The following is a 20,709-nucleotide window of genomic DNA, read 5'->3' as shown; positions in this document are numbered from 1 at the left end:
ATTGTAGCCACACTAAAAATCACTGTTTGAATGACAGCTTTCTGTTGCTTGGCTTATCCTCTGCAGTGGAATGGCTGGGTGCCTGGCACCTCCCCCACTGCATTCTTGGGTTGTCTGGGTGAGGAGGCTATGGAGCATGGGAAGGTGGTTGTACAGTGGATGCAGCAGGGGTCTGTGCTTTTGTTGGGGCTTTACTGCAGCTCCAACAGATGCTAATGGGGGAGCAAAGCCTCAGCATTGCCCTACCTCCACTCTTTTGTGTTCACTTAATTCTTTCCTAGCCCTGCTACTTATGCCTCCATATGCATTAAGCTGTGCCCCATCACTGTGGGAAGACTGCATGAGCTTGGAAAACATGTCCTAAGGCAGGGGTAGGCAACCTATGGCACATGTGCCAAAGGCAACATGTGAGCTGATTTCAGTGCCTGGGTCCTGGCCACCCTTCTGGGGGGCTCTGCATTTTAATTCAACTTTAAATGAAGCTTCTTAAACTTATTTACTTTACTTACAACAATAGTTTAGTTATATATTGTAGGCTTATAGAAAGATCTAAAAATGTTACAACGTATTACTGGCATGTGACATTGTGGGGGGAAAAGACCACCACCTAGTTGATTTTGGATCAGACAGCCTGAGGCACCTTTATTGTTATAACAAGACTACACGATTACAAGTATGCATACAGGGAGAGACAGCATAACCCCATGCAAGGGGTAGGCTGCTCTGCCCTTTACAATTTTCACCAAGCTTATAAAGGTTAAAACTGCAAAATGTCACAATTTATATTTGGGCTATATTGCTTAACACAGTATGTTAAAACTAATGTTTTACTTTAGCATAAAATATAATTGAGCAAGCTATTTCAACACCTATCATGAATTTTGGCAGTGGGTGAGATAGTAATTCTATAACTGAGCAAGCCATTTCCACACTTATGCGTTTCGGCAGTGGGTGAGCTGGTCATTTTGTAACTCCACCTTGCAGTTACTGTAAGCAAGCAATAATTATACTAATTTTGCTTAAAGCAGCTGGCACTCAAGTGACCCCTTGTCCCCCTCCTAGTTCCTCTTTTGTTAGTGTTTCATACCCCACTTTCTCAATCTAGTTTATCCACACCCAATGCCACAGTATGCAGATAAACAAGTTTTCTTTGAGAACTAAAACCATGGCTTTTATTTAGCTCGCATGGGCGTGTAAACTAATAAAGGTAAAAGCATATAATTGTTACAATATTATATATTAAAATCACAGATGCTTATATTAATGGCAGGGCTCTGCAGAGGGACTGACAGATTACTATTTCAATCAGGGCCCTGATACAACATCTGACCAGTGACAGCAACCTCCCAAAAGGCTTTGGTGGCAAGACAAGATCCCATATAAACAGTTGCAAAGCTCAATCCAATGAGATGGGGGGGGGTGGTTATGTTCCCTCACAACATTAAATCAGTTAATAAATGAATGGGCACAGCATTTCTGAAAGGTTGCTGACCCCTGTCTTAGTGAGTGGGTGTGTGTGTGTGTCTTTGCCTTCTAATCTGATAACATTAGGGACAGATGATGGGAGCGTAGAAATATTCTACACTCTGATTCTGGGGGGACTGCATGGTCACCTGTGCTGCTGAGTTTGCCATGGTGACAAAACAGGAAATGAAATTAAGTTCCTGGGGCTTTTCCTGTGTACCTGGCTAGTGCATTGGAGTTCAAAGTGCTCTCTAGAGTAGTCACGAAGGAACAATATGGAATAGCTCCTGAAGGCCAATACCGTTCAACCCAGTAAAGTTATTTTAGCGATACTCCCCTTGCTGGGGAGGAGTACAGAAGTCAATTTTCAGAGTCCTTTAGGTCAACAGAATGGGGTTTGCTATGTGGATGCATTCATTTTTAAATCCACCTAACACAGCTAAATTTGACACTCTAATGTGAAATAGGTCTCAGTGTGGGTTTTCCTTAAAATAGAATGTACCCTGAACTTAAAACTCTTTAGATCTAACCCTGTAGACTCTCTGTCAGTCTGGAACTGATAGGTTATTTACATTTCCATACAATTTAGTACAGCACTTGGAGTACAGAAAGAAAAAGACTGAAAAGGAAATAGGCTTAAGCTTTAAACACTTAGCTCCTGCCCTAAAGTTGCTAAGACTCAAGGAATAGTCCTAGAACCACTGAGTTGAAATACCCTTCTCATCTAACTGGACTCTGAATAGCTGAACATGAGTTTACTGCCTGGCCTAGTTCAGTTTTCTGCCACAGAGGCTCTTATGCTCTCAAAGCAGTGAGCTGGTGGCTTTGTGCTGAACTCCTGTGGTGTTTCATTTGAGTGTAACCTAACTGTGGCTAAAGAACTTCAGGTGCATGCTTTTGGTGGATGTGTGGGGGTAAAGTACAGATATGCTTGACTCACTTCAGTAGCAGCATATGCAGGGGCAGCTCTAGGTATTCTGCCACCCCAAGCACGGCAGGCTGCCTTTGGCGGCTTGCTGGAGGTCCCCATCCCCTGGATTCGGCAGGAGGTCCGCTGAAGCCACAGGACCAGCAGACCCTCCGCTGGCATGCCAGCCACCGGCAGAGTGCCCACCCGGTGGCTTGCCGCCCCAGGCACGCGCTTGGCGTGCTGGTGCCTGGAGCCACCCCTGAGTATATGTACTATTTGGGTACCTTTTTAAAAGTTACATTCCACATCAAGCTTCCAGCTGTGTGCTGCAATTGGTAAATGTATATGCTGCTGGTGTCCTCACTAGCACTGCTATTACAGGGATAGAGAGGCATAGCAGTGAACCTGAGGTGATTAGCAGAGAAGTTGGTACCGCTATTCACATCCCACCCTTAGTGAGAAAAAGCAGTGGATCTGAATTGAGTTAAGAATGTCTATGGCCTAAAGCAAAATTGAACTGATTAATGTGGACAAATTGATTTGGTTGAAGCACTCCTTGGCATAGACCTCTGTACAATACCTAGCACAATAGAGCCCTGATTTGCAGATTCAGCTGCTACTATAATATTGATCAAGTCTCTAGCTAAGGCCCCCTGGCTGCTGCAAATTGACAGTCCTCAAGAGTGAAGCTTTACAACAAGCCCTGGCAGAGATGCAGCATATCTTCAATAGATCTTTGCCAGGCATTGGTGCTTTCACAGCCCCTTACTTGAAGTGGTTTCCATCCCACAGGCGATTTACTGTTTGGTTCACTGTCTCTCACCACCCCCACTATAAAAATTATTCCAGCACCCCTGGCCTCTGGTGGTTTCTGACAGCACCTGTTCACATATAAAACAGCCCAGGATCAAAAGGCATTTAATTATTTGTTGCTTCTAAATATAATTGCACAGGTTAAGTCGCTCTACAAAAGCCATCCTTACTATTAAAATACAGCAGCTGATAACATTCAAAAGGTCCACACCATACTATTTTATAAAGAGAAAAAGTCATTAAGAGGCTAGTGTGTAAATGAAAGATTTGGCACCTGTAAAATCTCAGTAGTTCCTCATCTAGAGTGATTCATTTACACTGAAAGTATGGTATTGAACACCTGTTTTATAATAAGTGCAAATAGGGTTAATCATCTTCAGCCTGAAAGGTAACAAGTGGTACAAGCTGGTACATTTAATGCTAGCACCAGTAGCTTCCAACCACCAGTCACTTCCTCCAATGTGCATCCACCTGCCTGGGTCACTGCTCTGAAAATAACAGGGTTTAACAACTGCTGTTGGACAGCTCCAAAAATAGATGCCCCACTGCTGAGGACAGGATAAAACAAGCCTTGGTTGGTAGAAACAGGCATCCATAACAGTGACTACACTTGGAAGAAAGTGGCATCACACCTTATTGACAAGGCACTAGCCTTTGTCCACCACCATAGCCTTGCCTTCCCACATTATAGCAGTTGGAGCAGCAGCTTTTAGAGGACTTTTTCTACCTTTTTCAGAAGCTCCTAAATCACTTTGTACACTTTCACATCATGGCTGTTCTCTGTGTTTAATGGATTTGGAGTCACACTTGCTACTCCTGAGAGAGCAGCAGGTCTGAACAGACTCTAAAATTGATCAAAACAGAGGCAGCCTTCTGCATTTTGTACTTGAAGATTTGTTAAGGAGCACAGAAATTTGGGACACAGGTTTTTGAAGCCAGTGTCTGATCTATAGTTTAGGTAAAATGGAACGGGGAGGCCTCTGCACACTGGCTAGCACATACACAAAAGTCTATATGAGTAAAGTTTCTCTTCAGTACATCCAAAGTCATGGAAGCCAAAGGCACAAGCAAGGTCTGTCTTCATCCAATGCTCCCGTATTACTTCTTGAAATACCACACTTCATTGTGCCTATTGAAGAGCTTGAAGGGACTGTCATAGCCAGCAGTATAATAGAAGTCTTCATGGAATGACTGACCCACATTCTTTAGGATTCTGGCCAGTGCCTGGGCTTCCTCAGCATACTTCTCTGGAGAGGCAAACCCACCAAAGGACCTGGGGGAGGACAATGGAGACCAGGGCTCTGGTTTGTAACACTGGCTTTGTTGGAATTTTAACACCACAAACCTTGCAGTCAGAGATGAGCCCAAACCAACCCCTTCCCCTGCAATCCAAATACCCCAAGTTTTAGAGGGGGAGGATCCGAATTCTGAAATGTTCAGCTGGCTCCTGGTAGCCCAAACCAGAACTCCAGAGCCACACCGAGGGCAAATCTGAAACCAGACCTGGAGCTGAATTTCATGGAGGCGCTTCATCTTTAAAATAGGCTGAACCAGCAGCCTGGGTCCAGACACTCTCAAACTATGAGGTGTCTGAGATCTGGCTTCACGTCCTGTAGCTAAGGCCCATGTGTAACTACTATCAGGGATTCATTCAGCATGTGATGGTGTGACCAGGCATATCTGTGTGTATATATAACGGCCCCCACTGGCGCTTTGCAGATTGTTGCCTGGACACACAATGCTAGCTATTTATTGGACCAACTTCTGTTGGTGAAAGACAAGCTTTTGAGCTTCACAAATGAAGGGAGTTAGGAATGCGGTGCTTGGAGGGAGTTAGGAATGCGGTGCTCTCTGGTGGGTCTCTCTTTCCCAGACATGGTATTGAACAGCAAAAGGTGAAACTTCAGGCAGCTGCCCCCTCTGCATGCTTTAATCCATCTCCTCTCCCAAAGGAGAGACAGGAGGGTGCTACCTGACAAAGATGGCCTCTCCCTTCCGCTCCTCGATGAAGACATCTGGATCTGTGGGCTGTGGCGGGGAGTCTTGATGCTCGAATGGCACAAAGAATGAGACCTTGAAGTCTGGGCAACCCGATTTCACCAGGCACGTCACTGGCACAGTCATCTCAATCTTCACCTCTGGAAGAATGAGAATAAGAAAGGTTCTGTCTCAAACCAGCCACAAGCAGAGGTAGAGAGTGAATGCTACGGTGGGACCTGCAGCCACCGGGGGCAATGTCGAAGAGGGGCTTCAATACTTGGGGCAGAGGCAGCAGTGTTCCTGCAGCACCACCTACTCCTGCCACAAGCCCTTTCACCAGGTTTGACTCAGGGATTCATACTGCAGCCCATCCCCATGGTATGTGAGTACTCATCATGATGCTCTCACCCATTAGTGCTTCTCCTTACTGCCTGTGAATGCTTCCCTGGTAAGCATCTCCATTTCCTCCATGCAGCCGCTGATCCTCCCCATCTCCCATCCCACACACTCCTGGAGGGACAGAGACTCCTTGTCTCTTCCTTCTCTTCTCCCTCATTCTGAAGTTCCCATTCCTCCCCCACCAGCTGTAGGGCAGCTCACCCTGGATGACAAGAAAAATACTGATGCATTAACTCACCCAGAGCAGGAAAGCATCTCTGACATTTCTAGTGTACTTCCCATCCCCTAGAGCTGCCCAAACATTTGCTATTCCCAGCTCAGTCTCCTTTGTGCCCTGCCCACAATTAGAGGGCTGGATCCAGGAGTTTCCCAATGACTGTTCCAAATCTGGGTGACTTCATACCTTTCTCATTCTTCCCCTGAATGTAGTAGAAGAGTTTCCAGAAGCCCTGGTGCAGTGCCTCCTTTTGTGTCTCTCCTTTAATTACTGTGCTAGCCCATTTTGCCATCTCATAGTGACGCAGCTCATAATCTTGCACCTGAAACAGATATAAGATTACAAGGCTTAGTGAATGTGTAGCTTTTATTTCCAGGTCAGTGAAATGTCCCTATCAGCTCCCACCTTCCTGCCAAATCACCTCCCTGGGAGTGTGCCCCTCACAGGCCCATCTCAGCAGCCACACACTCCCACACCCTTTTCCCCAACAAGTCACATGCCCCTAACAAGGCACCCCCCAGTTGCCAAACCATTACAGCCCTCCCACCCCCCATGGCATTTGCTCCAGCCCAATTCCCCCTACCCACTCAAGCACTCTCTTGCCTATGTGAGCTGCATTTACACTGGAGGATTTGCCATGACAGCTGCACCCATGAGCCCTTTCTAGTATAGGAAAGGCCAAAGACATTTGGCCACTGTCCTATATCTCCAGATGTTCAGGGCAGCTTCCTTATTGCATGGCTTCTTTGCTGACAGCACTAATTAGTTCATTTCTGTAAGGATCTACTCATCATGAACAATACCCCTCAGCTTCTGATATAGAGATCTCCCCAGCAACTAGCATTTACCGCGATCTCTGCTGAGTTCCACCTGGGTGACTGCAGCTCCAGTGACAAAAATGTCTGTTTGAAGGACTTGATCATCTCTCTTGAGCTGAAAGGCAGAAAACAGTTCATTGGCACTGAGTATGCCACAGTGCAAGGGATCAAGATTTCTTGCCTAAACTCAGGCTTCTAGAGTTGGTTTTCTGAGGCCTGCACAAAATCTCTAGCCTTTTAGTAATGCCACTAGAATGAGCACTTCCAACAAGAGTGGAGGAGGAACAGACAGATCATAGAATATTAGAGTTGGAAGAGACCTCAGGAGGTCATCTAGTCCAATTCCCTGCTCAAAGCAGGACCAACCCCAACTAAATCATCCCACCAGGGCTTTGTCAAGCCGAGCCTTAAAAACCTTTAAGGATGGAGATTCCAGCACCTACTTTGGTAACCCATTGCAGTGCTTCACCACTCTCCTACTGAAGTAGTTTTTCCTAATATCCAATCTAGACCTCCCCCACTGCAACTTGAGACCTTGTTCTGTCATCTGCCATCACTGAGAACAGCCTTGCTCCATCCTCTTTGGAACCGCCCTTTCGGTAGTCGAAGGCTTCTATCAAATCCCCCCTCACTCTTCTTTTCTGCAGACTAAATAAGACCAGTTCCCTCAGCCTCTCCTCATTAGTCATGTGCCCCAGCCCCCTAATCATTTTTGTTGCCCTCTGCTGGACTCTCTCCGATTTGTCCACATCCTTCCTGTAGTGGCAGGGGGAGGGGCAAAACTGGACACAATACTCCAGATGTGGCCTCACCAGTGCCGAATAGAGATGAATAATCACTCCCCTCGATCTGCTGGCAATGTTCCTGCTAATGCAGCCCAATATGCCGTTAGCCTTCTTGGCAACAAGGGCATACTGCTGACTCATATCCAGCTTCTCGTCCACTGTAATCCCCAGGTCCTTTTCTGCAGAACTGCTGCTTAGCCAGTCAGGCCCCAGTCTGTAGCAGTGCATGGGATTCTTCCATCCTAAGTGCAGGACTCTGCACTTGTCCTTGTTGAACCTCATCAGATTTCTTTTGGCCCAATCCTCCAATTTGTCTAGGTCCCTCTGGACCCTATCCCTACCCTCCAGTGTATCTACCTTTCCCCACAGCTTAGTGTCATCTGTGAATTTGCTGAGGGTGCAATCTATCCCATCATCCAGATCATTAATGAAGATGTTGAACAAAACCAGCCACAGGACCAACCCCTGGGGCACTCCGCTTGATACCGGCTGCCAACTAGACATTGAGCAGTTGATCACTACCTGTTGAGCCTGACGATCTAGCCAGTTTTCTATCGATCTTATAGTATATTCATCCAATCCATATTCCTTTAACTTGCTGGCAAGAATACTGTGGAAGACCATATCAAAAGCTTTGCTAAAGTCAAGGTACATCATGTCCACTGCTTTCCCCATATCCACAGAGCCAGTTATCTCATCATAGAAGGCAATCAGGTTAGTCAGGCAAGACTTGCCCTTGTTGAATCCATGTTGACAGTTCCTGATCACCTTCCTCTTCTCCAGGTGCTTCAAAATGGATTCCTTGAGGATCTGCTCCATGATTTTTCCAGGGACTGAGGTGAGGTTGACCGGTCTGTAGTTCCCTGGATTCTCCTATTTCCCTTTTTTAAAGATGGGCACTATATTTGCCTTTTTCCAATCGTCCGGGACCTCCCCCAATTGCCATGAGTTTTCAAAGATAGTGGCCAATGGCTCTACAATCACATCAGCCAACTTCCTCAGCACCCTCAGATGCATTAGATCTGGCCCCATGGGCTTGTGCATGTTCAGGTTTTCTAAATAGTCCTTAACCTGTTCTTTCAGGATGGAGGGCTGCTCATCTCCTCCCCATACTGTGCTGCCTAGTGCAGCAGTCTGGGAGCTGACCTCGTCTGTGAAGACCGAGGCAAAAAAAACATTGAATACTTCAGCTTTTTCCACATCATCTGTCACTAGGTTGCCTCCCCCATTCAGTAAGGGTCCCACACTTTCTCTGACCACCTTCTTGCTGCTAACATACCAGTAGAAACCCTTCTTGTTACCCTTCACATCCCTTGCTAGCTGCAACTCCAATTGTGCTTTGGTTTTCCTGATTTCACCCCTGCATGCTCAAGCAGTATTTTTATACTGCTCCCTAGTCATCTGTCCAAGTTTCCACTTCTCGTAAGCTTCTTGCATTTAAGCTCACGAAAGATTTCTGTTAAGCCAAGCTGGTTGCCTGCCATATTTGCTATTCTTTCTGCACATCAGGATGATTTGTTCCTGTGTCCTCCATATGGCTTCTTTAAAACACAACCAGCTCTCCTGGACTCCTTTCCCCCTCATATTAGCCTCCCAGTTCCCTGAGGGAGTCAAAGTCTGCTTTTCTGAAGTCCAGAGTCCGTATTCTGCTGCTCGCCTTTCTTCCTTTTGTCAGGATCCTGAACTTGACCAGCTCATGATCATTCCTGCTCAGGTTGCTACCCACTTCTACTTCCCCTACCAATTCTTCCCTGTTTGTGAGCAGCAGGTCAAGAGGAGTACAGCCCCTAGTTGGTTCATCCAGCACTTGCACCAGGAAGTTGTCCCCAACACTCTCCAAAAACTTCCTGGATTGTCTGTGCACCGCTGTCTTGCTCTCCCACATGACATCAGGGTGATTGAAGTCCCCCATGAAAACCAGGGCCTGTGATCTGGAAACTTCTGTTAGTTGTCCGAAGAAAGCCTCATCTACCTCATCCTCCTGGTCTGGTGGTCTATAGCAGATGCCTACCATGACATCACCTTTGTTGCTCTCGCCTCTAAACTTAACCCAAAGACTCTCAAACAGGCTTTTCTCCAGTTTCATACCGGAGCTCTGAGCAATCATACTGTTCTCTTACACACAGTAACTCCTCACTTAATGTTGTAGTTATGTTCCTGAAAAATGCAACTTTAAGTGAAATGATATTAAACTAATCCAATTTTCCCACAAGATTTAATGCAAATGCGGGGGGTTAGGTTCCAAGGAAATTTTTGGGGGGCAGACAAAAGGTGTTATGTACTGTACTGTGGTGGGGAGGTGCCCCTGGCTTACCCCTGGGGCTCAGGGCTGGGGGTGCGGGATCTGGAAGGGAGTTAGGGTGCGGGAGGGTGTTCAGGGTGGGGGTGCGGGAGGAGACTCAGGGATGGGACAGGCAGGAAGTGCAGGGCACTTACCAGGGGCTGCTCCTGTTTGGTGCAGGGGGTGTGCAGGTGGCTCTGTGCAGGGCAGCACCACCCCCATGGCCACGATTCTGGGAGCTGCTCGCCCCCCCTCCCCCGCAGGCAGGGCCACTTGGAACACAGGGGCTTTAGGGGCTACAGGGCCCTGGGCTAAGGGGGCCCTAGGGCCCTGGCCTGCAGCCCTAAAGCCCCTTTCGGAATGCAGCCCTGCGAGCATGGTCCAGAGGACTCAGGAGCAGGCAGCAGCCAGAGAGAAGCGGCACTTTCCCCTTTTCTCCCTGAAGTCCCTAAAGCCCTTGTGTTCTGGGTGGCCCTGCCTGCCAGGGGGTGGGGCAGCTTTCCCACTCGCTTACTCCCTCCCTCCTAGACAGTCCTAAGCGCCACCAAACAGCTGTTTGGTGGCAGGGGAAGCACTGGGAGGGAGGGAGACAGGGAGGGAGGAAGGGATGGGGAGGAGGTAGCAAAGAGGAACTTGTGCAATGCTCGCTTGTAAAGTCAGCCAAAAAACGTTATAAGGGAGCATTCCACAACTTTAAATGCTTATGTCCCCTAATGGAGCAGCAACATAACTTCGAAACAACGTTAAGCAGGAGGACAGTAAATGAAGAGTTACTGTACAGTGCAACTCCTCTACCTTTTCTCCCTTGCCTGATGTGTGCTGTCCATTTAGGCCACAAAAAGGATGCCTTTCCCTGAAACCCGGGAATGTCCCAGGTTTTTACAACTAGCCTGTTGGGTTACCCCATTGTGTTTTGTCCGTGTCTTTGAAATCCTTTCAGCCCAGAAGGAGTTATTGGACAGCTGAACCTGCGACACTGACATCAGGCTGGGTAGCTGCATTGGTGCCATAGGAGCTATCCCATGCACATTGCTTTCCTCTTCAGTGAAACTAAGGTGGCTGCCCTTGGAAAAGCCACATATTGAATGAGATCCACATGGAGCCAGAAAGTCTGGCAAGTGGCAAATCTCCAAGCAACTCAGTTACTCATTATCATCATGGCAAATCCCCAGGGGATATGGTCTCCTTGCAAATTGAGCACCACCCAGATTGATCTCTGGCAAGGCGCTTAAGACGGTCTAGCTGTATAGTTAGTGTATGTGCATCACTGGCAATCTTATTGTGCCAACAAAATTTTGGGCACTCATGTGATTACCTGCTGTGTCGTATCATTCCTCAGTAAACATGCTTTGGAATGAATTGATCTACCATTCTAATAATACCTCTGTACCAATACCTCTGAAACATGAGCTTTTGGAAACAAAGCAAAACAACTCTTTTTAAAAAAAAGATCTCATGATCTTTAAGGGGCTTGCTCATAATTTGAATACTTTGCACTGGCAATACCACACTACACCATATTCTACAGAGCTCTGCCCTCTGATAGAATAAATTCCCCCAAAAAGGAAAACATTGGTGGAGACTAACACAAATAATGTGCCAATTAGGCAATCAGCTTGATTCTCAGAGGCTCAAACCAATACAGTAGAACCTCAGAGTCACGAACACTAGAGTTACGAACCGATTGGTCAACCACACAACTCATTTGGAACAGAAGTATATTCAATCAGGCAGCAGCACAGACCAAAAAAAAAAAAAAAAAAAAAAAGGCAAACTATGGTACATTACTGTGTTAAAAGTAAGCTACTGAACAAACTAAAGGGAAAATTAAAAAAAAAAGATTTTACAAGGTCAGGAAACTTTCTGTGCTTGTTTCATTTAAATTAAGATGGTTAAAGCTTTGTTCAGGGTTACAAACAATCTCCATTCCCGAGGTGTTCATAACTCTGAGGTTCTACTGTACATTGTGCTGCTGACTGATGGTCATGTATTTCAGCTGAGACAAAGTACTGAACACCTGCTCTCTTGATTAATTTTCCATCCCTAAATTTCCCCTCTAGCTTTAAACAGACATGGTGTTTATTTATACTTCCTGTCCTAAACTGTTCTGTAGCATTGCTGTGTGCTGATAATCAGCTGCTGTGTCCCACCTCAGAGGTGGCTGAGCCCACATAATTTGTATATTAGTTTGTAAAGCCCGCTGGGATCCTTCAGGGTGAAAGATGCTGTAGAAAAGTAAATTATTCATATTGATTTCACATATTACCCTTCAAATAAGCAGTGTACAGAGCACTCGAACATTTAAAAGCTTCTACTAAATTAAGAACAGCTGCTTTAAACAGTCATCAGAGAGCCACACCGCAAGACACTGATGCCAGTAAAACCTCAAGATGCATCTGTAAACTCCTGTGACTTAGCTGCAGTGAATGCCAGGCACGACATCTATGCCCTGGCAGCAAACAGATGCAGTTGGATCGTCTCAGTTCTGCAGGCAGGCTGCTTATCATCAAAGTTAGAATCAGGACTCACGATTTGTCAGACCACTCTGTTTTATTAGCACAGCGCTCTGCTAATAACACCCAGATAATGTGAGCAGCCATGCAAGACCCAAACAGTCTTATTTATACAGATAAAAGAGCGGGAATTAAACAAAGGGACAAAGAAAGCAAAACAGTAAAATTCACCTGGGGCACAGCATGCATATCCTACTTCCTTACTAACTCTTATCGATCTAAGGGTACGTCTACACTACAGGATTATTCCGATTTTACATAAACCGGTTTTGTAAAACAGATTGTATAAAGTCGAGTGCACGTGGCCACATAAAGCACAATAATTCGGCGATATGCGTCCATGTACTGAGGCTAGCATCGATTTCTAGAGCGTTGCACTGTGGATAGCTATCCGGTAGCTATCCCATAGTTCCTGCAGTCTCTCCCGCCCCTTGGAATTCTGGGTTGAGATCCCAATGCATGATGGTGCAAAAACAGTGTCGTGGGTGATTCTGGGTAAATGTCATCACTCATTCCTTCCTCCGAGAAAGCAACGGCAGACAATCATTTCGTGCCCTTTTTCCCTGGATTGCCCTGGCAGACGCCATAGCATGGCAACCATGGAGCCCGTTTTGCCTTTTGTCACTGTCACCGTATGTGTACTGGATGCCGCTGACAGAGGCGGTACTGCAGTGCTACACAGCAGCATTCATTTGCCTTTGCAAGGTAGCAGAGATGGTTACCAGTTGTTTTGTATTGTCTGCTGTGCCACTGTAAATTAGTGATGACGGTTATCAGTCGTTCTGTACTGTCTGCTGCTGTCATGGGTGCTCCTGGCTGGCCTTCCCTGAGGTCAGCTGGGGGTGCAAAGACAAAAATGGGAATGACTCCCCAGGTCATTCCCTCCTTTATGTTTTATCTAAAAATAGAGTCAGTCCTGCCTAGAATATGGGGCAAGTGTACTAGAGAGCCAGTGTATCAGAGAACCAGAGAGCACAGCCGCTCCGTGTCAGATCCCGCAGAAATGATGAGCTGCATGGCATTCTAGGGGGTGCCCCTGCAACAACCCCACCCTTTGCTTCCCTTCTCCCCCAGCCCTCCTGGGCTACCATGGCAGTGTCCCCCCATTTGTGTGATGAAGTAATAAAGAATGCAGGAATAAGAAAAACTGACTTTTTAGTGAGATAAAATGAGGGGGAGGCAGCCTCCAGCTGCTATGATAGTCCAGGCAGGACATTAAATGGTGAGGGGGAGAGGAGCCCAGCATCCCACTGCTATGGTAGTCCAGGCAGTATAGAATCTTTTCTTTAGACATGAAAGAGGGGGGCTGATGGGGCTCAGCCCCCCCTTGCTATGATGAGGACGGTTACCGGCCATTCTGTACCATCTGCCAGGAATGACCGGGAGTCATTCCTATTTTTACCCAGGCACACCCGGCCGACCTCACCTGAGGCCAGCCAGGAGCACTCACGGGATGACGAGGACAGTGATCAGTCCTTTTGTAGTGTACCGTCTGCCACCGGGGATGGGAGGGGAGAGGATGCTGCTATTCAGTGCCGCAACACCGCGTCTACCAGCAGCATGCAGTAGACATAAGGTGACATTGAAAAAAATAAAGAAATGATTTTTTTCTCTTTTCTTTCACAGGGGAGGGGAAGGGCATAAATTGACTAGATATACCCTGAACCATCCCGGACAATGTGTTTGACCCTGCAGATATTAGGAGCTCAGCCAAGAATGCAAATACTTTTTGGGAACTGTGGGATAGCTGGAGTCCTCAGTCCCCCCCCCTCCCTCCATGAGCGTCCATTTGATTCTTTGGCTTTCCGTTATGCTTGTCACATAGCAATGTGCTGTAGACTCTGTATCATAGCCTGTAGATTTTTTTCAAATGCTTTGGCATTTTGTCTTCTGTAACGGAGCTCAGATAGAACAGATTTGTTTCCCCATACAGCGATCAGATCTAGTATCTCCCGTACGGTCCATGCTGGAGCTCTTTTTGGATTTGGGACTGCATCGCCACCCATGCTGATCAGAGCTCCACGCTGGGCAAACAGGAAATGCAATTCAAAAGTTCGTGGGGCTTTTCTTGTCTACCTGGCCAGTGCATCCGAGTTCAGATTGCTTTCCAGAGCGGTCACAATGGTGCACTGTGGGATACTGCCCAGAGGCCAATACCGTCGATTTGCAGCCACACTAACCCTAAACCGACATAGCAATACCAATTTCAGCGCTACTCCTCTCATCAGGGAGGAGTACAGAAACCAGTTTAAAGAGCCCTTTATATCGATATAAAGGGCCTCGTTGTGTGGACGGGTGCAGAGTTAAATCGGTTTAATGCTGCTAAATTCGGTTTAAACACCTAGCCTAGACCAGGCCTTAGGCTAATAGTTCACCAATTGCCCTTAAATGGAGCAATTGTTCTGTGTTAATATCTGCATTCCTAGCACCTGGATTGCAGCATTCCAGCAATTTTGCTTAAAGGTACAGACAGCATTTCTTTAATCCTTTCTCTGTTTACAATATAATTCATTCTACTTTCACATTATCAAAGGGGCCATTCAAGAAGATCCAGCTGTAATACACACACACACTTCTATGGCACAATAAATGATACACAAGTTTACCAAGGCATAAGAAAAGAGTGACAGATTCCAAAGATATGTGTCAGAAGCAGATATTATCAGCTCAGGGTCAGACTTGACAGTGTATTTGGGGGTTTAACCCTCATCTATTCCTGATTTGATGGCAGTGACGCTGTAACTCTGCCATCCTTCCCCTTTCTCTAGGTTTCAGCACTGCTTTTCTCTTTGCATGAAAAGCAGATAGTCATTTCTGATTACTTAAGGAAATTATCTCGCATGCTGCCACTTCTCTTGGACACTGGAGTAGAAAGTGTCTCTCTCCCTAGCACAGACTTCACCATCCCTCCCGCCCCCAAAACTCAACACATGGTCTAACATTCTGGCCAATGCTGTTAATTCCGGAATATAAGTGGAACCTTTGTGCGCTAGTTACAGTAAACATTGCTTATGAAATGCAAAGAACAGAGCATGACTAAGCATAATGATATTCTTTTGTCCTGTAGCCCAGTGTATGTTCCCACATGCAACAATAGCCCTGGCATTTACAGACAGTTCTCCAAACGGGAACAACAGCACCAGCATTTATGGTTAGTTGCAACTTTACAGTTAGATCTACAGTAAACTTTATCGGGGTTTCCCTCTGTTACTGGTTTATATGTCTTTCGCTTTGCCCATTAGACCGGAGATTAGAAACTATTTTCTTCTCTTGAGGATTCCACTTCTTCTCCAGCTTTAAGGCAAGTCTGCCCCATTTACATACTCCATCTCGCTGGCGCTATCTCACACGGGCTGGCTGTTCTCTCACAGCACTCACTGTAGGGTCAGGGGGAGAAGAAAAACACTGGGGACTGTCTCAGAGGGTTTCTTACAGCAACAGTGGGGAGGGAGAGCAGCCTGGCCATGCCATTCAACAGGCACCTGCTGTTAGAAAGTGGATGAAAAATTGGATAAGACACTTACATTTTGAAGTCTATGCCCTATTGTCCTTCTCCCCCTCTAGCTGTTATGTTCCCGTTCCTTTCTCCAAGCTGTGTGCACTCTCCCAATGCTGTGTTTCAGCATTTATTTCTGTGCTTTCTCAGCAAACTCCACCCCAATCCTACTGGTGAGAACAGCTATTATGAAAAACATAACATTCTAGTCATGCTCTCCCCAATTGCTCTCATTGGTTGTCTCCAACACCCACTCCAAATAATCTGCAGTATGCCTGGTATGGGACCTGGCTCATTAGTTTCAAGGCCATAGGTCAAATCCAACCCTTGTGTAACTTCCATTGACTTGGCTGTGCCCACTTATGTAAATTTGGCTCTATGTTCTCTCTGACAAAGACACAAATAACTTCTCTCTGTGAAGGATTTGACTAAAGCACGATAGTAAGAGAGACTCCTGTGTATACCGCAGTGCATTTTCAAACCGTTCTTGTCCATCTTTCATGGATGTGTCAGCTGAATTTAGAGACACAAAGTGGGAGAAGTAAGATCTTTTATTGGATCAACTTCTGTTGGTGACAGAGATGTGCTTTTGAGCTTACACAGAGTTCTTCTTCAGGTCTGGGAAATGTAATGTCACAGCTAAAGAGGAGGTGGAAGAATTATTTAGCAAAAGTAGTTAACACATATTTCAAGGGATCATTCAAAGTGAAGTGGCTTATTAATAAATCTCCATAATCAGGGGGAAATTGGGGGTGAGGAGGAACGGTTTAAGAGGGTTATAGATCATTGTAATAAACCATAATTCCAATGTTTCAGTCTATGATTTTCAGTATCTAGCACAGTTATGAATTGCAGTTGAAATTTGAAAGTAATTTCCCCCCCATGATGTATATTTTTAAACTAGACTTTTAAACTAATCGACTCTCTTAGCCCTCAACTGGCTTGTGTAAGGGGTTACCATAAAGCTGTTATGGGATCCCATTGAAGCTGTTCTACACATATGTCTAAACCAGAGCCTTATATAACAAAATCTGTTTCAAGACACACCCAGAGCCAAATACTCCAGGGATGATTCATATCCCAGCTTTCATCTGAATTTTGCAAATAACTCCTAGCTTTGTAGTGGTCTAAACAAACCCCCTAAAGCTGAACATGCCTGAGTTTTGTGGTGTTGAAATCCAAACCTGGATCTGATTTTTGCAGCTTGGGCCTATCTCTACTGTTTTCCAGCCACCTTTGGAAGCTCTGGCAAAAGTGTCTGTTGCTCCCGAGAATTCTACTGTGAAACCCCCTCTGTTTCTCATCCCCGGACACACACCCCAGAACCTCCACCCCTTCCAACTGCCCCTTTTCCCTGTGCCCTGATTGACCCCCTGGACTCCCTGCCCCTTATCCAACCGCCCCGCACCCTGCCTCCTTACCATGCCGCTCAGAGCACCAGGACTGGCAGCCGTAAGTAGTATAGTAACTCCTCACTTTAAGTGGTCCCGGTTAACGTTGTTCTGTTGCTGATCAATTAGGGAACATGCTCATTTAAAGTTGTACAATGCTCCGCTCTTACGTTGTTTGGCTGCCTGCTTTCTCCATAGCTAACAGCCTCCCTATGCCCCTCCTGCCCACTGGCAGACCCCATGGATCAGCACTTTCCCCTTCCTCCCCCACCTCCTGCCCACAAGAATCATCTGTCGTGTGGCATTTTGGGGGTAGGAGGGGGGGAGAGAAGCGAGTACTCAGTGCGCAGGCTCCCTCTCCCTCCCCGGCCTCCTGAATGCCGCAAGCCAGCTGATTGCCCTGGGCAGGACGGAGCGGGGGAGGAGTGAAGACTTGGCGCGCCTTCCCCCTGCCTGGGCAATCAGTTGGCTTGCAGTGTTTAGAAGAGAGGGGAGGAATGTGGGAAGTAAAGAGCGAGGAGGGGAGAAGAGGCAGGTCAAGGATGGGAGTTTGGGGGAAGTGGGGAGTGGGTGGGCTGAGGATTGAGCTTCCCGCCCCCGGTGCTTGCAGAGTAGAGGAAGCTGCTGCTGCACAATGTGCTTCTCGTAGCTTACAGCACCTTCAACCTCCTTACCTGCCTCATCTCCAGTGCCAGTGGGCTGTGCCTGTGTAGGGTAAGGCAGGCGTAGGGATATTAAAGAAGGTTTAAATTAGAAATAAATGTGATTCCCCATAATTGCTCCCCCATAATTTAAATCTCATAGCATTACCAAGTAAAATATGTCTTGGATTTATTGTTAATTTACAAGCTACTGTCTGTGTAAAACTTGTAAGCCATTGATTGCATCTGTTCTCAGAAAGAGACTTTATTGCTATGTAAAACTTGCTGCCACCCTCCAGGAGCATCAGGTGTGCATCTGACAGACTCGGCTCCACTCTCGTGGACAGGATACCTGGACAGTATTCTGTCATGAGCAACTTCCAGGCTGGTAACTATAACTGATTAATCCAGAACCTGTGTGAGTGTTTGTGTGAATGAATAAATGTAACAACTGTCTGTTGTATTTGCAATAAACGTGGTGTTTTGCCTTGTCCTTCTTATAAGATCCTGTTGGTATTATTTTATTAGTGTAACACAGGGGCACCTCCCAACTATAGTATGGTACCTGTATTAAATTACTTGTTTAAAATGTATATAATGCCTTTTGTCTGGCAAAAATTTTTTTCCCTGGAACCTAATCCCCCCTATTTACATTAATTCTTATGGGGAAATTGGATTCGCTTAACATCATTTCAACTAAAGTCACATTTTTCAGGAACATAACTACAACGTTAAGTGAGGAGTTACTGTACACTGTAAACAGCACATTCCTACAGGGAGCAATTTAATACATTACACAGGCCCTCCATACAATTTCAGAACCCCAATGTGGCCTGAGGGCCAAAAAGTCTGCTCTGAGGAAACCAGATTATCAAAGTTTTTGGGGGGGAAGGGGAGCCCATATGTCACACCTACTCCATGGGGAACCTGTTCCCTGCATTCACCTCATTTCACTCCTGGGCCCCACGCTCACTGGAAGCGCTGTTGCCCTCAGGGACTGTGGAGAATGGTTTCCCAGGGCGCTCCTTCTAGGGAGAAGGAGCCGCCGAGTATACAATAGGGGGCAGTTTTAAGGCTCCAAATTTGCAAGACAGCTGAAAAACAAGATTACCCTGCAAAAAGAACAGGACATCTGGTCACTTCACCCCTCTCCCACAATTCCCTGAAGGCCAGTCTGAATTCCTCCACAAGCCACTGCTTCGGGGAGCTGTGCTAAGAACTGTAGGACAGTTATCCAGAGGGCAGTGCACCTGCGATGATGATACAATGCTAGTGTGGATGTGGGGCAAAGCTACAAGTGACCTTCACCCAAACCAGCATGGCTAATACATGCTCACAGTACTTACACCTGTGCTATTCCACTAGATTGGCTACTGTTCTATTCTACAGAGGTTCTTATGTCACTTCATCACTGTAGTATCTGTATGCAGGATGTTCTCTAGTGTAGATAAAACCCATGAAAGAACTACAGCAACCTTCCACTGGTCCACCTCAATATTGGCCGGTGGTAGCAGCTGATATAAATCTAGTGTCACAACCAGCACAGACAGATGTTGCCTTTAAAAGGGAGTGGGAAATTCTAGCAGAAACGGAACCAGTTGTGAATTCCCATCCTTTCTAAAGCAAAGAAACACAAATCAACTCCCCATCCACAACATGCTCAGCTGACATTGCGATTCCCAACAAAGAGCAACTGTGCTTAACTTAGGAGCCACGGCACAGACAACAACCACCACTGTTCTCCAGAGATGTTGTTTTCTCATCGTTTTGTTTTTCACATGCATGAAAAGGACACAGCCGCAGCTGGGCGGGAGTGAGAAGAGGTGAAGTGCGTGTTTGTAAAATCAGCGAGGAGTCTGGTGGCACCTTAAAGACTAACAGATTTATTTGAGCATAAGCGTTTGTGGGTAAAAAACCCATTTCTTCAGATGCATGGAGTGAAGCTGCCACTGGCCTCCTTGTTGCTTTTGTGGATACAGACTAACACGGCTACCCCTCTGATACTTTGTAAAATCTTTAGACACTCAGATTATTGTTTTATAAATCTATTTAATAGTATCTAAATTATATACACATACACACACCTTTTGCTTTCCAATTTAAATTGGCACGTGCAGACTAAATGGTATTTTCAAAAAGCAAGAGATGCTGACAAAAAAACGGTTACTAACCTTCCGTAACTTGTTCTTTGAGATGTGTTGCTCCCGTCCATTCCAATGTAGGTGTGTGTGATCATCCCGAGCACTGCCGCCAGAAAGTTTTCCCTCAATTATATCCATTAGGTTGTCTCTGGTGCCCCCTGGAGTCGCACCCTCATAGAGTTGGTATAAAGGGCCCTGCTGACCCACCATCCTCTCAGTTCCTTCTTGCTGGCTAACTCTGACAGAGGGGCAGGCAGGGTGGGTTTTGGAATGCACATGAGCAACACATCTCAAAGAATAACAGTTACGGGAGGTTACTAACCGCTTTTAATTCTTTGTGTGCTTGCTCATGTCCATTCAAATGTAGGTGACTCCCAAGCAGTTGTGCAGGTGGAGTGTTCGGAGTTCATTGGCATACTGATTGTAATGCTGCTCGGCCGAAACCCGAATAGTCTCTAGCATGGCTGGGTGATGGCAGTGAGACACGAAAGCGTGGACTGACGACCATGCTGCCGCTTATAAATGTCATGAATTGGAACTTGAGCCAGGGTTGCCGCCGCCGATGCCTGAGCCCCTGTAGAATGGGCTGTCAGCAGAGAAGCCAAGACCTTCACTAGGTCACAGGATGTGTGATACAGGAAGCGATCCACGATAAAATTCTCTGGGTTGAGACTGGAAGTCCTTTCATTCTGTCTACAATGGCTACAAAGAGCTGAGTGCATTTCTGAAAGGATTTAGTCCTTTCTATGTAAAAGGCTAGTGCATGCTTAACATCCAGCAAGGGGAGTCTTTGGTTCCTCCTTGTTAGCATGTGGTTTTGGATAGAAGACTGGCAGAAAGACATAGTGGTTACTATGGAA

General features: G+C 46.3%; 1 protein-coding gene across 1 annotated transcript; it reads right to left on the bottom strand.

The window, feature by feature from the left end:
* Positions 1-690: 690 nt before the first annotated feature.
* LOC115656009 (heme-binding protein 2-like) lies at positions 691-17,059 on the bottom strand. Its single transcript, XM_030572184.1, has 5 exons — positions 15,705-17,059; positions 6,632-6,716; positions 5,970-6,105; positions 5,160-5,325; positions 691-4,460 (listed from the first exon to the last, which is right to left on the bottom strand). Exons 2-5 carry the CDS (start codon positions 6,704-6,706, stop codon positions 4,286-4,288), a joined length of 552 nt encoding a protein of 183 aa, XP_030428044.1. The 5' UTR covers positions 6,707-6,716; positions 15,705-17,059; the 3' UTR covers positions 691-4,285.
* Positions 17,060-20,709: the final 3,650 nt, after the last annotated feature.

This window comes from Gopherus evgoodei, chromosome 8, assembly GCF_007399415.2.
Source record: "Gopherus evgoodei ecotype Sinaloan lineage chromosome 8, rGopEvg1_v1.p, whole genome shotgun sequence".
NCBI classification, from domain to species: domain Eukaryota; kingdom Metazoa; phylum Chordata; order Testudines; family Testudinidae; genus Gopherus; species Gopherus evgoodei.
Note: the sequence above shows the minus strand (reverse complement) of the source record. Positions and strands in the feature narration are given on the sequence as shown.